This window comes from Paramormyrops kingsleyae, chromosome 5, assembly GCF_048594095.1.
Source record: "Paramormyrops kingsleyae isolate MSU_618 chromosome 5, PKINGS_0.4, whole genome shotgun sequence".
In the NCBI taxonomy this organism is placed as follows: domain Eukaryota; kingdom Metazoa; phylum Chordata; class Actinopteri; order Osteoglossiformes; family Mormyridae; genus Paramormyrops; species Paramormyrops kingsleyae.
Genome location: NC_132801.1, coordinates 9432250 through 9458179, shown reverse-complemented (window position 1 = coordinate 9458179; position 25930 = coordinate 9432250). Strand labels below are relative to the sequence as shown.

At 45.3% G+C, this 25930-nt stretch overlaps 2 protein-coding genes across 6 annotated transcripts; both read right to left on the bottom strand.

Annotated features, from left to right (window-relative positions):
* Positions 1–577: 577 nt before the first annotated feature.
* Positions 578–12992, bottom strand: keap1b (kelch-like ECH-associated protein 1b). 5 transcript variants are annotated; one of them, XR_002835788.2, is made up of 9 exons: positions 12657–12992; positions 9726–10118; positions 8441–8797; positions 7471–7716; positions 4540–5225; positions 2784–2989; positions 2496–2672; positions 980–2202; positions 578–827 (listed from the first exon to the last, which is right to left on the bottom strand). XR_002835788.2 is itself a non-coding variant. In XM_023791936.2 (8 exons), the coding sequence occupies exons 3-8, from the start codon at positions 8747–8749 to the stop codon at positions 2039–2041; spliced, it is 1788 nt and encodes a 595-aa protein (XP_023647704.1). In that variant the 5' UTR covers positions 8750–8797; positions 9726–10118; positions 12657–12992; the 3' UTR covers positions 578–2038. The 5 variants fall into 5 exon arrangements, 3 of the variants coding, with proteins under 3 accessions (XP_023647704.1, XP_023647706.1, XP_023647707.1); XR_002835789.2 differs by having other exon boundaries at positions 578–1375; positions 1414–2202; XM_023791936.2 differs by having other exon boundaries at positions 578–2202.
* Positions 12993–17007: 4015 nt separating this feature from the next.
* On the bottom strand, positions 17008–21856 carry s1pr5b (sphingosine-1-phosphate receptor 5b). Its single transcript, XM_023791749.2, has 2 exons — positions 21503–21856; positions 17008–19943 (listed from the first exon to the last, which is right to left on the bottom strand). Exon 2 carries the CDS (start codon positions 19644–19646, stop codon positions 18450–18452), a length of 1197 nt encoding a protein of 398 aa, XP_023647517.1. The 5' UTR covers positions 19647–19943; positions 21503–21856; the 3' UTR covers positions 17008–18449.
* Positions 21857–25930: the final 4074 nt, after the last annotated feature.

Sequence of the window (25930 nt, the reverse complement as noted above, 5' to 3'; positions counted from 1 at the left end):
TCCTAATAATCCTTTAGGTGAGTGTATATAATCACAAAATGCCATAAAGAGAGGTATCACAGACACCCACGACGATATTTAAGTAAAAACCTCGGGAAGTGAACTCTAACAAGCTAGCATATGTGTATTTTATTAAGACTCAGGAAGCACGGCGTGATTTCAGCATGTAGGGCAGCTTCTTGCTCTGGTTCAGGCTTCCGCCTAGAGGGCACTATGCGTGCAGAAACGGACCACAAGCCTCACACGTTTGTTATGCGAGTCCTGTCGCGTGAAAACACTGGAAATGAACACGCATGAAGGATGTCCCTATGCTGCGTATTGCACAGGGACTGGGAAAATACCCAGAAAGCATACAAAAAGTGATTTGCAACTGCAATGCAGTTGCAGTTTCTCACTATATATTTGGGTTGTATTTGACGGTTCATACACCTCCCATATGCACCCTAAGTATTAAAATGTTTTGAAACAAACCTGCTTGTATTGCATGGTATGTTGGTGTGGCAGTGATTACTGTATGCTGCACCAGCGTATTATAGAGAAGTGACTTCAGCTCCCAAAAGTACAGCTACCAGAATACTACAGTAAACAAATACTTTAATATAGACAATGTCTGTTTTGTACACTGAATTTTGCTTTAAAATTGACAATGCAGTATTTAAATAATTAGGTAAATTTTGAACTATATAAAGAAGAAGAAAAAAAAAAGTGTCCCTTTTATTTTAGGAGAAAACTTCCAAAATGAGAATTCCGTGGTCAGGTGTGTCAAATACAGCATGCTCAGTAGGAAACTTGAGATCAGAGTCCGATCCTTTACAAAGCGGAGGCAGCTGAAGCAGGAAAAAATCGCAGAATGAAAAAAAATAATAAATTAAATGTTTAAAAAGCCCTAGAATTCTGTACAAGACTTTATGGAATATCAACGTACAAAATTTTAGTCCTTAAAAAAAATTAGCTTAAACTGCTGTAACAAATACAATACCTTAAGTTAATTTTTTTTTTTTTGTCCCATTCATGATGCCCAATTGGCCAATGCAAATTGCTGATTTTTTTCCTCAGTAAAAGTACGGTGCTAGAGATGCTGTGGACGTAAAAAAAAGAAAGAAAAAACAATTATCCAGTATTAGTGTTCCTACATGTGTCAAACTCTCCCTCAAGCGGACGTCCCCGATGTCATGAGATGCCCTTCCGTCCCCGTCACGCGGCGTTGGTCGAGACAGAGTTAAAGAAGTATACTGTGCTGTGAGGCCGGCTACTGGCGTGGAAGGGGAGAAGGTAGAAGAAGAAGAAGAAAAAAACGTCCTACACTCAGCCACTTCCTAATCCGCCGAGAACGTCACCTGGAACTACACACAGCACGTATGGAACGCCAGGGTACCTGGAACTACACACAGCACGTATGGAACGCCAGGGTACCTGGAACTACACACAGCACGTATGAGCACATGCACTCCACTGAGCGCATGGCCAGTCGAGACAAATGGCACTTGAAGCTCAGAGAACTCTGTTCCCTCATTCTCCACACAACGCTACATAGATCTCATTTCCTCTTCAAGCCTCCTGCCCCCCCACCCTGGAACCTTAATGTTTGCCTTAACACGCTAGTCTACATACACGCCTGCCACAGCCCACTCTGCCAGGGCCGGGGAAACGTTATCCTGACGTTAGTGCACCCCCAGAGTTACATTTCTGTTAAGCAACTAATTAAATACCTGGAAAAATAATTGCAATAGAGGAACCGGTTTTTACTTCTCATTCATATGATGACCTGAGATGTTAAGAAGAGGGGAAACGGGAGGAACCCTTTGTGGATAAACGGCAGGATTCTTCTTGCCATTTGGCATTTTTTCCAGGTTCCGCCCAAAGATCGATGGCGGCTGAAGGTGATGTACCCCAGGTCCCTGCCCAACTCCCACTGCTCCCCCTTTTAGAGCCAGCGGGTAGGCCAGTGTTCCATACGGTTGTGGCCCAGTTTTGGACCATCAGGTGCAACACAAAAAAACAAAAAAAAAGCACTCCGGGCTTGCGCTGAGTTGGTGCTCTAGTGCTTTAAGCACTGAGCCAGCCCCTTACGGCAGGGCTCCATGGTAACGGCCACACCCACGCCGCTCCTCCCCGACGTCATCTTGGTGACCTCTGTCCAGGTGTCCGTCTCTGGGTCATAGCACTCCACGCTGTCCAGGAACGTGTTCCCATCATATCCACCTGGACGAGGGGGGGGGGGCAGGGGGGGGCGTGAATATAATTCTGTTTGGTCTGTATGATCCTGTGTCCACTTAAGGTCCATTATGTGATAGTTTTCATTCATTACTTTCCAGAATACACTATAAAACTCTAGCGTACAGTGTTCCAGGGTTTACAAAAATAGGACATCAACTTCTAAGTTACTTTTCCCAAGAATTCTCAGAATGTTGCGGCATAATTAACAGGTCTGCAGTGAAGGCTCCTGGATAGACTCCGCCCCCCCCCCCCCCCAGCCTTTGGTGCCCAGTACTCACCCAGTACATAGATGCGCCCGTGGTACGCGGTCACCCCCAGCGCGCTGCGTCGGTGCTTCATGGAGGCCACGAAGGTCCAGCTGTCCGCCTCGATGTCGTAGCGCTCCACGGTGTTGAGCTGGTTGGTGCCGTCGTAGCCCCCCATAACGTAGATCGCGTTCCCCAGCGCGCATACACCTGGTGAGCAGGGAAGCCGGGTGACCAGCAGAGGGCAGCGTTACTCAATTCTAACAGGTGGGCAACCCATAGTTCAAACCCACAATGTCCGAACCTCCACCCTGGACTCACCGGCTCCGCTCCGCACGGTATTCATGGGTGCTGTGCTCTTCCACTCGTCCATCTCAGGGTTGTAGCACTCGGATGAGCTGAGCCGGTGTGTACCGTCAAACCCTCCCACCGCATACAGAAGCCGGTTGATGACAGCCACGCCCACTCCGATGCGCCGGGTCAGCATGGGGGCCACCAGCTGCCAGGAGTCCCTCTCGGGGTCATATCTGGTGGGGGGGGTAGGAGCATCGCATGGTTATGGGGTTTTTAAACTGAAATATGCACAGTCAGCAGTATATTGGTTTTAGCCAGTTGGTCATAATTTTCCTGTCAATGCACAACCAATATCAAGTCTTATCTACTATTGTAACCTGGCGCATGCATAAATATCTGTGACAGCTACCTTGCCCAGCAATGCAACATCTCCAGCTATATGGAGCTTTTTTGAAGTGAGGCTCAGCAATTCAGCTGGTTAACCACAGGACACAAAGCAGAAGCTAATCAGGCCAAGTTCAGCTGATGGCTGAAGGAAGTAAAGCTCATTTAATATTGAAACTAAAAAAAAAATCGGGTTAACGCTGCGCAGGAATATGCTACAACTAGTTTGAGCGAACTATGGTTTGCCTGACTGGCCAAGGTGGATTTTTACACTAAAATTTACATACTTATTTACTGAAGAATTTAAGATGTAATAAATGCTGAAAACAGATATGGTTTACCACTTAACAGGTGGACTTAGAGACAAGACAAATGGCTGAGGATTTCATCAATTCTCCTTAGTGGGCGGAGCATTCGATTGACAAGTTGCTTAAAAACCCTTGAATGAAATTCAAGTAAATGGTCGAGGCTCAAAATAAAATTAAGACAATTTATAGATAAAGGGTCTCATTAAACAAGTGAGGGGACATGACTTTAGTAAGTTAAATAAGTAACAATTATTTGGAACAACTTTTTTCAAAGGCTTTTGACTTTTTTCTATATATATATTTTTTGATGTATTAAAGCTAATATATATGAATTCAATATGCTATTGCATATTGAAGCATTTAATTTTGTTTTAATATTTGTTAATTTTGCTCTTCATGACAGACACGGCACAGTAACTGACAATAAGCTGTGTCTGTTCCATGCCTTTAAGCAGCCTGTTCTGGCTTTGACTGAATAGGGATCAAGTGTTCCAATGTTCCAGCCAATTGTACACACACACACACACACACACACACACACATAAACCAACCGCATTCTCAGACTGCCATACCTGCTTGAACAGCTGTGAATTATCCAAAATGATCTGTCCAAAGGTATTAGAGTATGGGAAGTATTTGCAACCACGAGGAAACTGATAAGCAATGTGTTCAAGAAAAGATATCAAGTCTCACAGGGCAAAAGCTCACTAAGTTTTCTGGATGTCAAAATCAACTGAAAGTGAGATCTTGGCGCACTGAGGACAAGACGACCTACTAAAAGCTGTGTAAAGGAAACCCAGAGCTGGCGTCACGCTCCGTCAGTTTAACTCCAGCGTCCGCTGCCCTAGTCTGATTAATAATTACTAGTACTGATACTCATCTGTAAAGGCGCTGCAGTATTTATGGCAAGCTGAAATCAGAAATACTATCGTTTCCTCTTAATAAATTATTAAGTTTATATATTTGGTGATTGAAAAAAAATCTAATTATGCTCATTGAGTGCTGGGGGAATAAGCCTACATGCACTGCGACTAAATGTAGGTGATGGTAGAGCACCCCCTGCTGGCGAGCAGAGATGGCGCGAGACCCACCTCTCCACACTGTTGTGGTGGATGCAGCCGTGCGAGCCGCCGACAGAGTAGATCATGCCGTCGATGACGCCGACGCCGATGCGGTTGCGCGGCACGCTCATGGGGGCGCAGGGGGACCAGCGGTTGTTCATGGGGTTGTAGCAATCTAGCGTGTTGGAGTCCATGTTGCCGTCGGGCGCGTTGTTGCGGCCGCCCACGGCGTAGAAGAGGCCGCCGATGACACACGCTGCCAGGCCGCTGCGGGGCACCTGCAGCTCCGCCAGCCGCAGCCACTCGCCCCGGCAGGGGTTGTACGCCTCCAGGTAGCTGAGGGACTGCTGGAAGTAGCCCCCCGCCGTGTAGATGAGCTGCGGCACTTTGGGCGTGCGGCAGGAGAGCACCTTGGTGGGCTTGTGCAGCGTCAGGTCCTGGAAGATCTGCGAGAGGTAATCCTTGCACTGCGCGTCCCACTCCAGCACCTCGCACTTCTGCAGCTGCAGCTGCAGGAAATGCGGCGTCAGCGAGTGGCAGCGCACGGCCTGCAGCAGCGCGCGCACGTAGGGCCGCCGGTTCTCGCGGTCGTAGCGCACCCAGGCCACGCAGGCGTGGAACACCTCGGACTCGCAGCGCACGTTCAGCTCGTCGCGGCTGATCAGCATCACCAGCTGGCATTGGGACAGGTTGAAGAACTCCTCCTGTGTCGCCACCTGTGGGCCAGACCAGCACATGGCAGAAGGTGGTGGGTGGGGGGGGGGGGGGGGGTGGAGTACGGCCAGAGCCAGACTCATTTCCACATAGGACTCAATCATCTTCAGCTGCTCCCCACCTCCCCACAGACAAACAGCATTTTTTCCTGTGGAATTCCCCCACTTCCCTGCTACCGTTCATACAAATCCATTGCAAATATGCTATAATTATACTGACAGGCTAAAATCACAGGCCCGTGGTTGCAAGGCTAGACCCGACTGTGAGACTGATAAGTCCAGTCAGCCTCTTAACAATAATTATTGTTATCAGAGTCACCATGGAGACCAGTGCATGCTGCTGGGCTCTGCAGAGATTTATTTATGATGAATTATGCCATAAATGCTAATTTGTCTATGGAGTGTCACTCAACGTCATAGCTGTTTTTCTTTATAGCTGGAAATTAAATTGGCTGTTTTTTGACTTCTTATGTACTTATGTTTTACTGATGTATTACGTTTTTTTTGGTAAAGATTCACCAAAGGAACAGAAGGTCCCAAACCATGGAGCAATTTAAAAGCTCCCTGCAATGACTGCCTGTTTAATTATGTGACCTCACACAGATAGTTCCTCCTGCCACGTGCAGCGCCGGAGTGCAGACGGTTTATTTAAGCTCATCCCTCACGGACCGTCGCTCGGACTTGGGTCTTCGCCGTCCTCTCAGCTCTAACTGCAGCCAAACCCAATTTGTCTCCTCTATTTTTTTTCTTAATATACATTTTCCACTCTGAACAAGATGTCCCCATTCTTCGTGCCAAAGTGCTCAGGGACAATCAGTATCTCTCCCCTCCCCCCCCCCAATCCCCATGACACTCACCATCTACCTAAATCTAGTTTCTTGCTGGTTTCACTGTGTAATTGATTAGCAGGAATTATTGCATAATCCCAACAACCCTGTGCTAGATAAGACCTCCGGGGGGGGGGGGCCGAGGCGGATTTCCTGAGTTTTGATGCTCGGCGGCTATGGCTGAGGAGGGGCGAGTTTTGGGGACACGCCCCTCTACCAGTGTCACCAATGGGGGGGGGCATTGGGGATTCGGGGGCAGGCCTGCCTTGGGGAAAATTTCAAATTCTGCTTAAGGCCTCGAAACGGGTTGGGCCAGCCCTGTGTATGCATGTGTGTGTGTGTGTGTGTGTGTGTGTGTGGGGGGGGGGGGGGGGGCGGCATTCAGTAGAATTTTCCAGGGCCGCAGGCATGTCTTTGTGTGGCCCTGCCCTCTACTCACCTATAATTATTTTTTATTATGGATACAAAGCAAGTTCACTGTAAGTGTCTCCAAAAAAAAAAAAAAAGCTGTTTCGCCATCCTCAAGCATCACAAAGGTGGGGGCGACCCCAGCCCACTCCGCCCAGTCAGGGATTCCCCCCGGGGGTGCCTCTAAACCGGAGCTACACGCGTCTCGCAGGTTTCCCCCGCAGTTTGTCACTGGCCAAGCCAAGCCTGGGACACCCCCCCCCGCGCCTAAGTGAACCTAAACGGAGCCAAGCCGTAATAAAAGCGGGCTGTTATTCCGGGCCGCCAGGAAAACGCTACATGCGGCTCAGGAAGCGCTTGACTGCCATGCAGACTCCTCCTGCTCCCAGGGACGCCGCACGAGGACGGAAACCAAAGGCTACAGGTCAAAGACAAGCGGGGGGAGGCAGAACCAAGGCCAGGTCACCCCGCGGGCCGCGGCACGGGCGACAGGCACGGGGCGCCGCCGGAGAAGCGTGCCAGACGCGGGTTATGGGTTCATGCACCCAGGAGGCTGGAAAGGGGCCAAATCAATAAGTGACGGGAACATTATTTTTCCTCCACAGATAAGGATGTGATAAAGAGCAGGACTTTTCCCCCCCAGACACACCAAACAGACTCTGACGTCATGGGTGTGGGCCAGGGAATTAACCCAGAAGCGGGGGGGAAGGATTATCCCATCGGAGTGCCGCGCGAGATCTAGAGGAGAGCCAACGGCCGGGGGCACCAGAGATGGGGCGGGGGGTTTGGTGGTCGGCACACATGCAGTGTGACGGGACGCGCAGAGCCTGCGGGAACTGCGGCTACAAGTCCGAATGCAGGGCCAAACTGCTGTAAAAAAGGGGTAGCTGGGTGAATGTGGAACGGGATACAGAACTCTGCAAATAACAGCAGGCAGAAGTGCTAGATAAGCATCTAAACATAAGCTCGTGTTTGGGGGGGGGGGGGGGGGCGCGGCGCGGAGGAGGCCCGACCTGGCTGAAGTTCATGTAGATGTACTCGCGGGCTTTCTGGTGCAGCTCCGTGCAGCCGATCTGCTCGGCGAAGCTGGCGATACCGATGGCGTTGCTGGGGTCCAGCTGCTGCACCAGGAAGTCGCAGCAGGCCTTGACCACGCTGTCGATCTGGTACATGACCGCGCCGTTCATCACGTGGATCACGCACTTCTCGCCCACCGAGATACTGGCTGTGTAGGAGAACTCAATCAGGCGCTCCATAACCTGCAGGGGGGGGGGGTCACAAACGGTCTGAGTCGCGGTGGGCGACACCCCAGAGGGACCAATGGTTTTGGCTTTGAGGACACAGTATATACAAATAAATTAAAGACATATACGCATGTTTACGATTACAAATGGTCAAAGTGGAAGCTGGCAGGATTCATGTTTCCACTCAAGTTATTTATTTATGGCAAAGCGGTAAATCTACTGCACTGCAGCATAGAGAGAAACTTTCTGATTATTAAATTAGTTAAGATGGACATTGCTATGTTACACAGTATAATGTGGTAAAGCCCCCCCCCCCAAATCAGATCTGAGCTATTTTAACAAGCCTGCATGATCGTTACGATGGTAAAGGGGGGGGGTTACATTTTATGTTCAAGTCTATGAAAATGATTTTTGCCCACAAATCATTGAATTAATAAATGTATAGTAAAAATCTGACTATTATTGTAGCTTTTATGGCACATAGAAATGATCGTTAAAAATGGCCCCTATTGGCACTACGAACCTCGGAAATGGCCCCCCACAGAAAATAATTACCCAGGCCTGGCCTAGATGAACAGTGATGTCACACGGTATAAAAAGACACAGCGATCCTGCCTCTCAGTCTAACCCCCTCCCCAGTTCCCCCCAGACAGACAAAGCAATGTGACACAATATTGAATGATAAAGGTTTCGATGTGTCTCCATGGTTACCGCACCCCCCCCCACCCGCAGTACTCACCCTGGGGTGTATCCCCTCGATTGGCACCACCTCCATGCCACACTCCTTGAGCCCGTTGGTGAACATGGCACGGAAGACGGGCGACGAAGAGGCCAGCACCACCTTGTGCGCCACGAAGTCCACGGCCTCCAGCTCGCCGTACTTGACGCGCAGGGTGACGTCGCAGAGCTGCCGCTGCAGCCGCAGCTCGTCCATGATGGCGAAGGCGGCCGCCGTGTGGCTCTCCAGCGTGTAGCTGAAGACGCGGTGGCCGTTGCGCGTGGAGGGCGTCACCTCCGCCTTGCACTCCGTCATGCCCGCCGCGTACATGCTCACCGCCGACGGCGACCCCGCACCTGCATCCTCGCTGGCCAGCTCCCAATGGGGGGGGGGGGGGGGGAAAGGAGGTCAAAATCAGGGGAGGGGATCCTACTGTCTGAACAACTTTTATTTCCTAAAAATACATAACCCACACAGATGGAACCTATGCCGGAAATTTTATATCAGCAGGAATGGGATAGATTTCAGGAGGCTCAGCATGTTAGGGAGCTGTGCCTGTGATCGGAAGGTTGTTGGTTCAAATCCCAGGGCCAGCAGAACGCCGCCACCATTGGGCCCCCTGATCAAGGCCTTTAACCTCCAGCTCCATGGGTGCTGCACGCTGGATGACTCTGTGCTCTGACCCCCAAGCTTGTTCTCACCTGTACATGTGCCTGTGTCTCATGGAGAATAAGACGGGGTAGTCAAAATGAGAATTTCCCCGGGCAGATCAATGCACCTCTATTCTACTGAAGCCACTTTGACTGAAGTGGCTTTAGACAGGAGGTTCAAGCTTTAAAAAGTTGTTTGCGAGTTGTGGGAAAAAAACATAAAAGGCTACATTCATTCGCCAAAATCTTATTGCAGATTGTGAGATGCAGAAAAGTATTAGTACTTTTTTTTTTTTTTCTCTAAGGATATTTTATGCCATGAAATCATTTCCTGCCAAAAAAAATAATGCTGGATGTGCAGCATCACAAAGTTTTCCACTGACGTAAAACACCCATTTTGAATGACTCCAGCCAATGAGGAGAAAGTCTACAAATGCAGAAGCTGGATTCAAAAGGCCCGGGAACAGAATCTCAGCAAACAGCCTCTGTTTGCTCGCTTATGGGAACAAAAGACAGTGCTTTAAGGAATTAGCCGGGGCTGCGTTCTTGAAAAGCAATCTGTTCCCAATGTAAATCCTAAACCCTAACCCCCCAAACTGCTACACTTTGAAAGCAATTTATGGGGATTAAAGAAAAGATCATCCAATTCGACTTACTGACAAGAGGTAGAGTCAGAGGTCTATAAACTGATGTGCAAAGTCGTCCTCGAAGCGTAGGTTGGGTTCAGCCACACTATGAACCGTCTGGTCTTCAGCGATATTTGCAGTGTCTTTGATTGCCTGTCATCGGGTCTCAAAAGCTGAAACAGCACCAGTGTTTATGGCGGTAATTACAGAGGACAAGCTCGGCTCATAGAGGTGCTGAGATCACACAGCACGCATTTCCCGAGAGCAGCAGTGGAAGCAGCAAAAGGGGGCATTCAGCTTCTCAGAAAGGAGATCCTCCGAGGACGCCTTTCTCCGCGATGAGGCAACACCGGTCACATCAGCTCTGGCAAACAGCGCTTCCATGCGAGATTGACTTATGCTTGAACACAGCTGAATTAGGACCTACGGAACAGAGAGAGAGAAACATATGGCAATCCCAGGACTCAGATCAAGAGAGATGACCGATCAGAAGTAAAGACCAAAGTGACGAATCAGTTCTTGAAAACCAAAGAATTTCTGATTCAAATGAGCAAAAGATTTGGCGTTGCATATCTGGGTAACACATTCAAGTCGGTCACTCTCGTTAATTTAAGTCAGCAAAACATCTCACTGCAAGCCTGTTACGCTGTTTTGCATAAACAGGACTGCAACATAACTAAAAAGCCCATACAAATGCCCTTTTCCTATCGACGATCGTAAATGTAACGGCAGAGACCACCAAGGCCTTAGTAGAAAATAGCACATTTCAAGAGGAACAAGCATTCCTCAAATTTCTATTTCTGTGACATTAACAAATTTTGTGTCAGGGTCAAAATATAACACACTAGAACTGAAGGGAAAGAGTTTCAAGTGTGCTTACAAGAACTGAAGGAACTTTTAATAAAATATTAAGAAACACTATTTTAATAATTCTAAGAATTAGTATATTCTAAGAATATACTTCCAAATCACGTGACCATAACATAGCATCCCGGCTTCATGCGTTTAGATTAGTGGCAGGTAGTTAACAATACTAAAGCCTTAAACTAGGATAAGGTCAAAGCCCCAGCCCCGTACTGTACAAAAGTAGGCAGTGATTACATAGGTGTGAACTGCACAACAGGCATTTTCATTTGGACTTTGTCCCGTAAATAGCTCTTCACATTACTTTAATTTAAACTTCATAAAGGAACTTCTGTGTCACTGTAACGGCGTTAATGTACGTGTGCGCTGCACCGGGTTAGAGGAAGTTAGCCTCCAAACCTCATTCCGAGGAGCGGGATCGACTTGATCCTGAAATTATTCATGAAGTTACTAAATAAACCCGGCGAATGATTTCTGAGAAATGGCATTTAGCGGGGATACGGCGTGTTGTCGTGTATTCAGGGAGCCAGTCAGCCCACGGCGTGCGGCAGGTTGGTGACCGATCAGAGCCCCTTTTCTAGGGATTTTCACCTGAAATCACGCCGGCGAAGCGGATCCCGCACAGCCGTGGCGGGCGGCCGGCGACAGGCCCTTAAATCCCCGTGCTGCGCGTCTCACGTGGGCCCGGGGCGCCTCGCCCGTCACGAGCACGAAGGCGGGAGAGGCGCTGCCTCCCGGAGCGTTTGGTCTGCATGGTGTGAAAGTTGCGGCGGAATCACACCATCACACCCCGGCTTTTTAGCACCCGAGGCGGCCGGATCACGGCCGGACTCGCCGCGGATAGACTGGCACTTGTTGATTGACAGCCCGTTCGGCCACCGCCGACAACTTTCCCCGGGGCTTTAATCATCGACCGGAGCGGGGCTCGGCTGTAATGCCCTCGGGTGTATCAGGGCGACCCCTCGGGCGAGCGGCTGTAACTTTATACGGCGTCCATCACCCGAAGCGCGGAGAAGCCAGCGGCAGCAAACTCCAGCGGGGAGGGGGGTACGTCGCCGCTTTAACCACCACATTACAGAGATTAGCCGCTAACTAACCCGGCCCGGTAGCGTCCACTAACCAGCCAGCCAAAACCAGGACTAGTTAAACCGAAAGGAAATTAATCACTGGTTGCAATGGCGAATAAACTGTGAGACTCTTCCCACCAACGTGTAACAATTGTAGCAATTTAAAGTCGCCGCCGTAACCCAAGTTAAACCGATTATAAAGGTATATTTGATAATATAATTGATGATGATAATGATAATAATAATAATAATAATAATAAAATTGTAATTTAGATCAATCGCTAATCAGAACGTGGGAGCGAACTGACAAGCAGTCAGCTTCCAGTGATGTGCCTGCAGGGACCCGGTCGGTGGTAACCCGTGTAGTTAGGGTTGATTAGCCGCCGATGAGGGGATGTTAACAAGGCACCGGTTAACCAAAAACCGAGCTCATTTAGCCGCCTGCTTAAGAATGATTTACATGCTCCTGTTTAGTCAGGCGCCCATCAAAAACAATTCGATCTGCCCCCAAAACAGCGCACTATTCGCTAGTAAAAGTGAGTCGGGTTTCGCCATAGCTACGTCTTTATAAATATATACTGTTAAATAAAGGTATATAAGATACTTTCCCCCCAATTTAGATGATGACAAACTAGTTATGTAACGAACGATCACGTCGTGGTGTGTGTGTGCGCGCGTCTCATCAACAATTAGCTAACGGGGGGGAAAAGTTTGTGAGCGATGATGAGTTTAACCAAAATACATTCCTCCTTTTTTTTACTAAAATCCAGTCTATCAGCATGCGGTACTCGTCAAACGACTGGTTGTATTGGTTGTACCGTCGGCTAACCAGCTAGCCACATCGGTTCCGATATTGTGCTTAGCTAGTTAGCAATTAACGAAACATGGAAATCGGGGTGACGGTGGCTATCACCATCGCCAGCATTTTAAACCTCACTGAAATAACGGCCACAGTGCCGCCATTTAACTGGGCAAAGTGTATATATGCACCAGCTTTTGCATTTAGTCGCGGCGTTTCCTGCCTACTTACGTGCATGGATCGGCGGAAGACGCAGCCCTCGCTGCTGCCATCCTCGTCTGTGCGCCGCGGACCGAGAAAGCTTGGGAAAGCAGTAACTCACCATGACTAAGCATTGTACTAACCCGATCCGGCTGCCAAAATAAGAGCAGGCCCCGAGGATGACGAGGGTTACCTTCGGCTGCACCGAGAGGAGACTTTTACGGAAGTGCGGTGGAGAGGGTGGTATGGAGAGCTGGGAAAGAAGAAGCAGCTCTGCACGAATGCGGCGCTGCATCTAAGTTGTTCTCCGTGCATAGTCGTTAGCTGAAATATTTGTAAGGTATGCATTACAAAAAAGGCCGGGTTTATGCGGAGATACAGATAAGCAGCTACGGTTTGCGTTCGTGTCGGTATACGGCGTAGCGTGGAAAATAACTGTGCAATGGCGTAGTGCAACGGCCAAGTTGTACCGAAAACGCAAACCACATTCTCTTATAAAATGCAATTTTACTTCTGGTTTCAAAATAAAATGATAACAAAAAAGCACAATATTGTAGTCAGGTTTGACTGGGGATGAAAAGTATGAGTGCATGCGAGAACTGGTGTTGTTATACATTTATTTTCCTTTGTTATCGATGTCAGACACGCTCAAGTTTATTCTCCTTCAGGAAAATTTATTATGTAATTCTACTGTATTTCGGGCTTCCTGTGTTTTCCCGGTCTGTATTAAGGTTATGTCGAGCCAGTCGTGCCATAAATTGCTGGTGAAGGGGACGATTGTCTTTAATAGCTGACATAATGCGAGTATGGAATTTGGGATCGCAGGTGAATAAACCACAAAAGAGGAGCATGGGGTGTTAATTTGGTTCCAGCACCGAGCGAGGATGGTGTCGCTACGGACAGCGTTCTAATGACAAGAACCACCGATTAGTGTCATTTTGAAATGTAGCCACAAGGTGGCACCACAAGCCAAGTGTTAAAATTTCGGTGGACAAAGGTAATCACATTAAACAATTTGTCAGTCACAGTGAACTTGTGAATCTGTTTATCTTACAATTATGGAGGGAACAGTCAGTAATTTTTATCACAGATTCTTCCATCCATCTTCCAACCATTTATCTAAGCATTTATCGGGGGCTGCACTGACACCAAGGATGGAATATCTAAGCAAGGGATGCTAGTCTGTTACAGGGCTGTCAATCATTTGTACATTATAATAGAAAATATGTTAGAAAATAACGATATATCATAGTAAATACTGAGAAAAAAATGCACCAAATTTGAAAATTTTATTGTTCAAATCACTGATCAAAATCCACATTATTGCCACATGTTATGCAGTATTTGAGGATATTTGAGTCATATCAAAATATACACTTTTTCACTGTCATGCTGTTATTATGTAATAACACTGGCAATAATTTTATGTTACAGAAACAGGAATTTATAACTTCATTTTGAACAAGTAACAAAGGTATTGTAATGATTGTTGTACAGCAGCCCCCCCCCCCCCTAGATAAAGAGCCTGTTTACTCATGGGCAACCACTGACTTGGCTAGGCTGCAGATTTCTGAGGATAGACTGCTTCTCGACAGTGTTGAACTAGCACCCCGCAGTTATCCTTTGAATCAACACTGACATCCAGAGGCATGAATTTGTTGCTCGGTGATCCTCTATGGGTTCTCAGTGGGATTCCGGTTGGGTGATGATGCTGACGGCTCCATCAGATGGCCTTTTCTGAAGCCCAGTTACATCAAGTGCTCTTCTGCCTTCCCGGCAGCATGTGATTGAGCGTCATCATGTGTTCGTATCATTTTTCATCTTAATGCCATAGGCTTACTTTTGGCACAACGTTTTTCAGAAATTCAATATAAGCATCTGCAGTCAAATATGCAGCTTCGGGAAACTGCCAGTGACTAATCAGCCACCAATTATTCCAGCCCAAAACCGCACCATCAACGCCTTGGTGGTGTCTCCAACTCAGAGATATAGTTTCTGACCCAACCCTTGTTGTATCTCTCAGGTCGATCAGTGAACGATACTGCTAATATGCCATCAACTGAGATCTTAATGACTGCTGTCTTCTCATCTGCAGTTAAACTCATCTTGCATCGCATAATAACAGTTTTGGTAACAAATTAGCATAGCTTCTTAATACCGTGAAAATGCCAAGATGGCCGGTGCTTTTATATTCGGGTGCAGCAATCAATGAAAGTGTCACAGATGATGCAGATGACTCAGAAATGTGTTTGCAGAGTAATTATTCCTTAGAGGGAAGGTGTCACAAAAGAGCTCAACAAGCACTTTTGCATAATATTGTGCCACATGCGATATATTAAAGTTGTGGAAACATCCAGCATTTCCCGCATCACACATTAAAAATTACTACACAAACACTGGCGGTAATGTATATAAACAATCAAAGAATGTTTACAAATATCATACAGTGCATGATTAAATAAATAACTGGAATGAAGTTCTGCAGTGTCTAAAAATTGGAAGTGTTCCCACAATTTTGGCCACTAGTGTATGTATAATCATACAATTGTACAATATATATGTGTGTATTTATATATATATACACCCACACACGCGCGTGCATGCGCGCACACATACACACAAATGAAATAACTGGAAACTTACAGAAAATGTTTGCCCAATTGCTGCACCTTCAGCGTCAGTGACCCTAATGACAGGCTGGGTAAACAGAGGAGCTGCCTTCATTATTCACGAAGCCAAAGCGCTAGTGAGCTCAATTTGAATTAATGACTTCTGTTTCTCAAGGGGTCTGTTTTTTTTTTTTTTTTTTGTTAAACTCTCTTAAGTTACAGACTTCCTTTTTTAGCACTGTTGTGCGCTTAACGTGACCTCTGTGTGCTTGCGCGTGTGGTGGTTTAACGGCGATACGTTTTTATAGGCAAACGATCCACCAGCAACATAATAACCCCCCGCTATTAAACCCTGGCAAGCATTAACTTGAAATTCCATCTTTCAAACAATATCTGTCTCTGTTTGGAATCAGTTGTTTTGAAATTAAAGGCAATGCAGCCACATCTAACCTGTTATGCAGAAGTAGACATACAACGATACATATTTCTAATTCTGGTTCACGAATAGAAAAATGTCTGGTACAAGTAAAACATTCTCTGGTGGTCTCAGTGCTTACTGAGACCACCAGAGAAATTTGAAAAGATATAACAATGGCTTTATTGGTCGTTTTAGTGCGAATATACGCAATATAGGTCATGGGCAATTTTTACATACATAGGGCACTGTCTTCTCCGCAAAAGCATGCCAGTTCCAGGCTGTGGGGGTCTGTGGCTCATATGAGGGCGGGTAGCACGTCGGCTGCGTGGCCACAGAGATGCACGGTTACTGGTAAAGAGGAAATGTTTGCAGTCGCTTGCAGTAAGGCACCATGCCTCAAAGGCCATAAAACCAGAGTAGGCATGAATCCAGCCAGTTTCGGTTCCATACATATCACGTGTCTTTCCTGGCCTATCGCTTCCATTCTATATGTGCAAGGGGTCATTATGACATCACCTGTTGAATCAATGTAAATATGACATTATAATTGAGAAAATATTTTTTAAGGGACTCATTCATTAATATGAAATCAAATTTTGTGTCATTTATTATTATTATTATTATTATTATTATTATTTTTACAACACTTCTCATGGAGCGTCATGCGAGATGTAATTACAAAAAAATAACGAACAATGAGAATCACAGATTGAAAACACAAAAGTTACGGTACTGTATGAAAGTCTTAGGTAGTCGAAGAAAACAATCGTTTAAACGATCTTCATGTCTGTGATGCCATTGAACGTCAGTAAAACCAGCCATCTACACTGTGTTAATTCTGTTTTTCTGCTGAAGTGAGGAGGTATGGCTTCCTCTGCGGAATCTGCCAGCAGAAACGCTGAAGAGAAGCCCTTCATTAAAGCCGCGGTTTTACTTTTTGCATCTCAGGCAGGAAACGGGGGGGGGGGGCTGCAGATAATGATTCTGCAAAATGCCCTTATGTATATGAGCTATGTAATGTCACTAGCAGATGTGAATGGACGGCAGCTCTTCCAAATCCACAGTCATGCCCGCTCACTCCTACCAGCCAGTCATCCCCAGCGAGTGAGTTTCACAATAAAAGGTGGCAAAACTACCCCCTCAAATCCAAATTCATGTTGTACACACCAGTGCAATGAACAAGGGTCAGACAGACAAGGATATGACCAAAAAAACACAGAACTATTATGTACATTTTTTTCTACAAGATGTTTTAAATTTACAGTTCAAGCTGCATGTAAAAAATTGACAATTGCAATCTGTACAAATTCATATTTGTGTCGTTTCAGTGAACATTTAATACACAAAATGCACATAAATTAGAAAACCTTTAATGCATAAAATTATAAACAATGTAGACATAAGTGACTATACAGTGCAGTTTTGTACATCTGCATAAAAGTCAGCATATGAAGATGTACACGCACATAATCCTAGTGACCTATGAAGACCTTAACAGTACAGATGTATGTGATATTATGCTACACCAGTGAAATCTGGTTCATTTTCAGGGATCACATGCTTTCATATTAATTGTCACTGAGTCACTCTGCATCTGGCAAGCTGGTAAAACACAAGCAGATCAAGCTGAACTGAAACCACCCCGAAAGGCTGTCGGTCTTAAACCTTCAGAACCATCACAAATTTGTAACATTTTGTCGAGTTATTCCATAATGCGGTGTTATTATATAATGCATTGTTACACGGTCTGCAGGTCAACATAACGATAAAGCCATCTTCAGATATATTCTAGGATCGTGTCCCTTTGTGCCAACGTTGTAGATGCAATTTAGTCAGAATACACTTTTGTTATTGGATGGCCCAATGCAGGCGTACAGTATATTGATATTATAGGCGTATCTACTCACTGGGGGCTTTGGGTGGGGATGCTGTAAAGCGCTTTGGGACAATGTAATGTTGTGATAATGCGCTATACAAAAATTAATTTGTTGTTGTTGTTGTTGTATCTGATATTATAACGCCAGTGTTTTTCCTATGCACGTCACCCAGCTACTTTTCAAGTTGGCACTGTTGTTGTGGAGCCACTTTCCCCCATTACAGATATTAATCATCATGTAACTTAATATATGTGTGCTGGCAAACATCCTCCAGCATACTTGAGCCCTGTGGCTTTAGTGACACCTCCTACCCAACCAAGGATCCATTGCCTTCGTTATCAGAACACCATGTCAGAACTGTGCTCCGGCCTACACCTTTGTGTCATAGATGTCCATAAAAGGAAGACATTTTTCATCCACACGTGTTGGCTGTCCTACCTGTTTACGAATAATGTGAGGCTGTGGAAAGGAACACATACGATGCACAGCCCTTTTAGGCTGCAGATATGACTGCCTCACTGCACACGCTAATCAGAAGCGACGGCATTTTCCAGCCTTGATTGGAGCATTTGTAGTATAATGCTGACTCTTATGCAACACAAGACTAAGAAATGGACACTCTGAATACCATGCAAATGAAATACACAGAATCCGTGTCCTTGTGTTGGACTTAATATCTCCACTCTGTAAATCCTTTGATAGTGACCAACATTAACCCATTCATTCTAGAACATAATGCAGAGAACACAATGGAATGTTCTGTTATACGGTTCTTGGGACAGCAGTTCTTTCAGCTATTTGGGCTCCCAGATTTCTCTGTCAAACAGCTAAGAAACAGCTTAGAAAGAGCTGCTTTGGCGTCTTCCATGGTAACGAATAAGACTCTCTTTTTAAAAGTCTTTAAGGTTAAGCAGTTGGCTCAGGATCTCAACATCCTAGGGTAGAGGACTTTGATGGTTGAAGGGGTAATGTTCCCTGAGGAGACTGTGGTCTCCAAGCCCTCCAGCCTGTATGCAGACTTTTCAATTTTGCTCGTGCTACAATCCAGGAAGGGTATTCCAATCTTCTTTACATGTCCATCCTCCGTCATGAGACAGTGGCGACACAACAGTCGGATGATGGCCCGCCGCATGTCCTTACTGGTGAGCGTGTAGATGATGGGATTGAGCAAGGAGTTGATTATGGCGATGCCTAGGAAGTAGTCAGCCTTGAGTAGCACGAAACACTGGCCCACCTTGCAGAAGAAGTCCAACAGCAGCAGCACGAAAAGAGGCAGCCAACAAGCAATGAAGACCCCAAGCACTATAGTGACAGTCTTGAGCAGGTCCATGCATTTCCGTGATTTGCGGGCCTGGCTCTTGCGTAGGCAGCCCAGTTTCCGTGTGTTGGACTTGACGATGCGGAAGATGCGCACATAGAGTACGACTATGGCCAGCAGCACGGCAATAAAGACAGAGACACAAAACAGGATGTAACTCCTAGCATACAATGGCAGCACTGTGGAGCATCCCGGCAAATGGCCCATGCAGTTCCAGCCCATAATGGGAAGGATCCCCAGCAACAGTGACAGAATCCAGCTAGCCCCGATTAGAGCGAACATTCGGTACCGCTTTGCTCTATGGTAGGTCTTCATATTAACCATAGTGATGTGACGCTCAATGGCGATAGCCAAAAGGCTGATGATGGAGGCGGCCAGAGTGATGAAGACACCACCCTCTCTTAGGAACCAAAGCAGGGGTGTCAGTTCTAGCGTTTTGGGACCTGACAGCACAATGTTGACCATGTAGGTGAATCCCGCCAGCAGGTCGGACAGCGTCAGATTGCCCAAAAGGTAGTACATCGGTAGGTGGAACTTCTTGTTCTTCCAGATGGCCACCAACACTACAGCGTTTTCCAGCACGATGAGCAGGCAGATGACCAGGAAAGTGATAGCTTCTGGCTTCAGTCCATTACGGTAGCGGTTCTCCTGCAGTTTGCCGGTGTAGTTGTAATGTGTCATGATGACGCCATTATTTTGGTACTCGTCGAATATTTGGCGCAGTAATGGTGGGGAGGAAGCAGGCTCGGGTGCCACATTTTGAGCAACTGTAGTATATGAGTGTCCCATGGTTGCCATAATACTTTCGTTCGCCCAAGAGTATGGTCTTGGAGTAGCTCAAATTATGTTAAACATTGCCTTGACTGTATACGCGGTTCATGTTTTTGGGCACCTTGAATATGTTGATTCAGCTTTATAAACACTTCTGTTTTATTTACACAAGTCTGAGTGATGTAAATGAAAGTTACGCATGAGATCAGTGTAATTAAATGACAGTTGTATCCACACTGGATATTGCCCTGCGGTTCAGCGGAGCTCAGTTGTCATTGACCACTAGAGGGGGCGGGTCAGCCTTCATCCCTGAGAGATGGAGACCTAAGGGGTAAGAAAACAAACAATGTTATTTAGTGGGACTTAAACAAACATAGCAATGGTTTCACACACCCACGAAAATAGTGTGATGCAGAAAAAATTTGTTCAGTCTGAATTATGTGAAATTTATGTTTCAATAAAAGATGCCTAACATGAGTTTAATGGCCATTTAAGGAAATTGTGATTTTAAAACAAGGGATCGACAAAAGGGCAAAATATTTCACTTGTCTGTTAACAAGCAATAAACAAATCAGGCAGATTGATAAAAATGACCAGTTTTACAGTGTTTGTTGTAATGAAAAAGCAGACTTAATCAACATGTATGTAATTACAATCGCTGCTACACATTGTGACGTGCTTATCACCCATCCACATTCTCTGCAGTGTCTCTCTCAACCAAGAAATGTCTCAGAAACCATCTACTCTGAGAATGTCAGCTACCTCATCCCACCATCGTCTCTCTCTCTCTATCAGCTATCCTTTGGTTTTGGTCTTCTGGCAAAATCGGATGCTCTTGTATTTCGCTTGTCGAATAGGAACCTACTCCACATGGTATTTTTATTTGAACAGAACAGCCTTTTATGATGCACGGTGTAGCTCTTGTATTAGCAAGTAGTTCACTTCTATGTTGAAATTTGACTCACTGTGCAGTTTAAAGTTGCAAAAGTGCAGACTGAGACCTTAGGCGTGGATTATACTTATACATGCTTATTAACACTTATTTAGACCGAATAACGTTGACGCTAACGTTTCACAATTTAATATAAACAGATTTAATTATTAATAATTTATATGGTTGAATATTGTAGCTAAAGCTGTAAAACTGGTAATGATGGCGTTCGTTATGGTTAAATAATATGATTAGCCTACATGTCTTAATTTGGGGTACCTCACACCCCCAGGATAGGGGTCCGATTCTGTGTGCGTGGGGTTTATATGGTTTCTCCGTGTTGTCTGAGCTTCCCCATTAAGTTCAAAGACATACGGTTACCCCCTGATCGGTGTCCCTAAATGCCCCGTAATATGTGCTCTGCGACTATAGCATCCCCTCTTCCGACCGGGACAGGACTCAGACCAACCTTGACCCTGTCCGGAATGCAATTGTATATTTTTGTCAGCTTATATAAAAGTGACGGTTTGTGGATAAACGTGTTTATCGTGTCATGCCATCGAGTGTTTAACTACGCACATGAACTGCTATCTTATTTAACCCCGTGTAGTTGAATACATACCTACAATAATGAAGGTTCCGGCGCTCGTTAAAGAAAAAACTAAAACTACCCCTCAAGCAATATTTGATCAATATGAAAGTTAATGGACACAAAATAAGGGAAACGTGTTATTTATTATGCGATGCTTGTTTAACATGCATAACGAACATTTATCAAAGTATCACACAAAATCAATATGCGTTACTACATTAAAACGCTCCACGAACTAGAACTTAGGTACCGGAGCAAAAGTGACTAAAAAGCGTAGTCACGGAGTAGTAAATAGCGTTCTTCATTTGAAACAATAATAGCTAAAATGAATGCATCTGATATTTATTTAAATGAACTTACCTTTAAAGCAATTAGGAGAGAAGAAGTTAGATTCTCACGGAATCAGTACTAGCTTGCTGACCAAAGTGACAGGCGAGAAACCGCGGCAGGACTGGACTTGAAGTAGGCAGGTCTTCTCTCCTCGTTTTCCTTTCTTTGGCTATGATCGTGTGCCCGGGTCCCGGAGAATGCAGACTGAGAGAGAAGGAGGCAGCTCCAAAAATGTACTTTTGGTCCAATCGTGCGCAGCTAGAGAAGGACAGCACTGTGCCAGGGTAGTGGGGCACAGCCGCTGCTCCTTTGTGTTGGCGGTAGAGGCAGCATTTACATTTACAAGGGGTAGGTTTCAGAAAATTGTTTCCAGATAACAGAACGCCAAGAATGTCTTGTCGAAAGGAAACCCCACCCTCAATTTAATTTTGCTGCATAATGGTTTTGAGATGGGACGGACGCGTGCACAGGGGTTCGTAATTATCGAGTCAGAAGGGTAACTTTTGCGAAGCGTATAATTGTGTTAAGCGTCGCTGCTTTTATTAGAATATTATTATAGGCCTATAATAAAAAATTAAGAATGTAAATGGCATTAAACATTGTTATGTAGTACAAATACAGCATTTATAGGCGTATTTATGTAGGTGTTATCAATGATGGTTTATATATAATAATTCTGCGCTAAACTTAATCGTACGTTTTTCATTTATTAAACGTATTTAGCAGATCAGTTTTCAGGCGATGTGTTTTTTTTTTGTCATATGCTGACTCGTTATACATTTTAGTTTTGACCCATTGTGTCGTAACCGGTAATCTTGATTAATTATAGCACTCGAAATTTATAAGCGGTATAACGTCCTAGTGCCCCTTTCCTTATGAGTTTTACAGTTTCTTAGTAAAGTTGAGGGGGACTGACATGTATTGATAGGTTACTTGATCCATCGCTTACTTGACACCATTAAAACCCGTTATGCAATTTTTGTGTAGTAAATGCGCCCTGCATGGAATTAGACTCAGGCGTAAATGAGAGTGATGTTTTCTTCAAACAGGAAATGCAGACATTGTGCTAAGGAAGTGTGGGAATGTCCGTAAAGAAAAGTTCTGGGCACTAAACAATGTGGCAGATCTGGTCGACGATTCTCTCTTCCCCTTATGTTCATGACACAGACAGAGGATGAACTCTGAACTCACCGCTGCCCCCCTATCCACAGATTTGAACTTTACAGTAACTAAGCAGTCCACCAGCACTTAATCTCTTTATTGCCATTTGCCCAGTACACTGTCAGAAAAAAAGAGTGCCAGTTTGTGCCTTTGCTTGTCACTGCATGGAGCTGTACCCTCAAGAGTCTGCCAATTATACTCTAGCTGTAGGTAAGTGTACCTTTTAGTCTAATTTAAGGTACAGAAATGGACTCCGAGGATCTATCTATCTATCTATCTATCTATCTATCTACATCCCTGGTACAGTTTTGTTCCCCAAGGTACAAACAACATGAATGTACCCCCAATGGTACAAAAATGTTCCTCAGATTCCATTTCTGTACCTTGAAAGGTACATTTATCTAGGGTACACACAAGGCAGATCCTTGTGGGTACTGCAACAGTGGCAATTAAGTAATTCTACCCCGAAAGGTACATATTGGTATATGTATCGGCCTATATGTAGCACTGTTGTCCGGGAGTGTTACTTTGTGTCACTGTCTGCAGTGTGCTGAATATAGTAACAATAATGCCCCGCTTGACTTGACTTGATTTGACTTGAATTAGACATGTCTGTTATTATGCTAACGTTGCCAAGTAGATGTTATAAAATCATAAATCAACCCAAGCACATTTCGGCAGTATAGTACCAGAGCACTAAGCTTGCTTGTGGGCTGGGTCTCCGTTCCATGCCTTGACTACTTTAGGTGGTGTGCAGTTTATCCACCGCACTAACGCACAATGGAACTCCGGGAGTCGAGCTGTTCCCAGCACAGGGCAGCAGTGACGCCGTGGGGGGGGGGGGGGGGGACAAGATGAAGCCTGCCTCACCTGTTACTCACCTGCATTCTGCCCCAAGTCCCAAATGCTGGCTGTGTAATTTCCCTCCCACCTGTAAGCACGCCAAGCGCAGGCTATAAACCAGACATCAGTGTCGTTCTAAAGAATAAGGGAGAGTGTGTTCTCGACAAATTCCCCTACAGACACCTGTGCACCATGCGTGACTGTGAAAATATGTGAATTACGAGATCAGAGCACAATTTTTTGTTTCACCTTTTTCTCAGTTTATTGGTATCTGTGAATGATATCTATTTTTGCAAACTGTAACCTGGTTCTTTCCCTGCTTCTCATTAGTGAAGGACTTCTTGTTTTATGAGACTTCAGTCCTGCTTCTAGGAGACTGTCCTAGCAGTGCACTTCACACCTATTCCTTTTGAAGGTCATTTGATGTCATCCTATGATTCAGGAGAAACTGTCGGATAAGTTGACGGTCATCTCTGCTATTATAAAGTCGCTTCTGCCCTCTGCCTGGCTGGTTCCTCGTCGCTCACGGTGTCTCCTGCTTCGCCTCGTTCTTGTGTACAGCTGCCTTAGATATTTTGAATCCGGAAGCAGCCTGCTGCTCAGCGCAGCCTTCTGCCAACAGAACCAGGATAAAACCAGGATTTAAAAACGCAGATTTGTTTAAAAATATCGAGTGGTCTTATTTTTTTTGCACAGCGGTATGTGTGTATGTGCATGGCAATGCCATAATTATGCAAGCTGAATGTTATTTTGCAAATAATTTAGTGTAGATGGCTGTGCCTTGTGTGTTTTTTTATTTTAATTGCCCTCTTCTACTGGAGGAAGTTAAACTTGCTGTCTGCGGTGAGGCTTGAAAGCTGCGCCCCCCCCCCCCAACCCCAGTAAAGTGTGTGATTTGATAGTGACACCACCGGCGATGCAGCAGCATTCTGTAGCACTGCCCCCTCCTTTCAGTGGTTTTATACTGCGCTTATCAGGCCTGTTTACCGCTGTGCATTTCCACCGCTGTTTGATCTCCTTGCACATATCTCAAGTTACATAAATTCATGCTGTCACCGATTAACACAAGTTAACCAGCAGGTATTTTAATATACCAGACAAATCCATGCAAAAAATACAAAAATAAAGAATGCTAATTGCAGTACAGCTACTATTGCATAAATGAAATATTGTCACATAAAACCGATGGTCGAGTTAAATTTCTGTTGACTTGTGTGCTGCTTAGGCCTAATTGCCAGGCAGGCTGCGTCAGGTGAAATGTTTTGTTCCGTGAACGAAAGTCGTCCATTCAGTGTCAGGCAGGCTTTGCAGCTATGTAACGTAAAAGAAATCTTTAGGGTGTGATTTTGATGTTAACACACTGACCTACTTACATAACATTAAAGTGAAACTTCTAGACAACAATCTCTGCCCATATATTTTACATGCTATACTTGTCCAGAGTTTTATTACAAGAGTATTTTTTTCCTGCGGTGTTGTATGATTTTGGTGTCTCCACATAAACTCTGCAACATTTTAATCTTATATTTTACTTAAAATTTGTAGTACTCTGGGACGCGTTGCGAAATAAAAGTAATTAAACAGAGCTTGTTCAGTAACCCTCCCAAAACATGATAAGACTGAGTGGTGGAACCAGGTGTGAACTGAAAAGGGGAAATGACATCGTTTACTTCTCTGGGAGGTTGATTTTTATGATTTACATGCTTGCAATGTGTTAAAATGTGTGCTGCATTTTCATGAACAAAAGAATAAGATTTCAGTTTGTTATCCATTAATATTGCCGCCTGTTATTTTGAGAGTGTGAGAGGAACCTGAACAGAGGGTATATTTTTCTTAACTAGCTTTTGGATAAACTGCTTTTGGATTGTATTTTTATATTTTTGCAAAAACGCCAGGGTGACAGACAGCTGACAAACACGAGGCTAAAAGGGAATTGAGGTTTGAGCTAAGTGTTGCACTCGTGTTTTGGAGCACAGTACTTGTTAAAATTGACAAGAAATGCAGGCTGAGGCAAAGGCGTGAGCATCGAGGGCACGTAGCGGACATGGCAGGGACACCACAGAGACAGAGGCCATGCAGAAGCATAGACGCCCCCTCACATGCCCCAGGCCTACAGCATGCTGATCCCGTGAAGTATACATGTTTGAAAGATGCAATCTGCATAAGGCATATGTGTGTTACAAAGTGCACCCCCTACCCTAACCAGTTTGATCTGGTTCAGAGGAGGGGGTGCGAACTGTGAATGTACCCCTATAAAGGTTATGTTGACCAGAAAGTCTTTGGAACATTACCACGAAGATGGCAGCTGAGTGGTTGTTCCCTTGAGCTCAATAATAAAGCGAAGTCACATACAAAGGCATCCGTCTGTATTGTCATAAATTTGTTCGACAAGAGAGATGAAACATGTTTTGTGTGTCCTTGTGCGTGTTGGTATGGGGGGTGCGGGTCTGGACT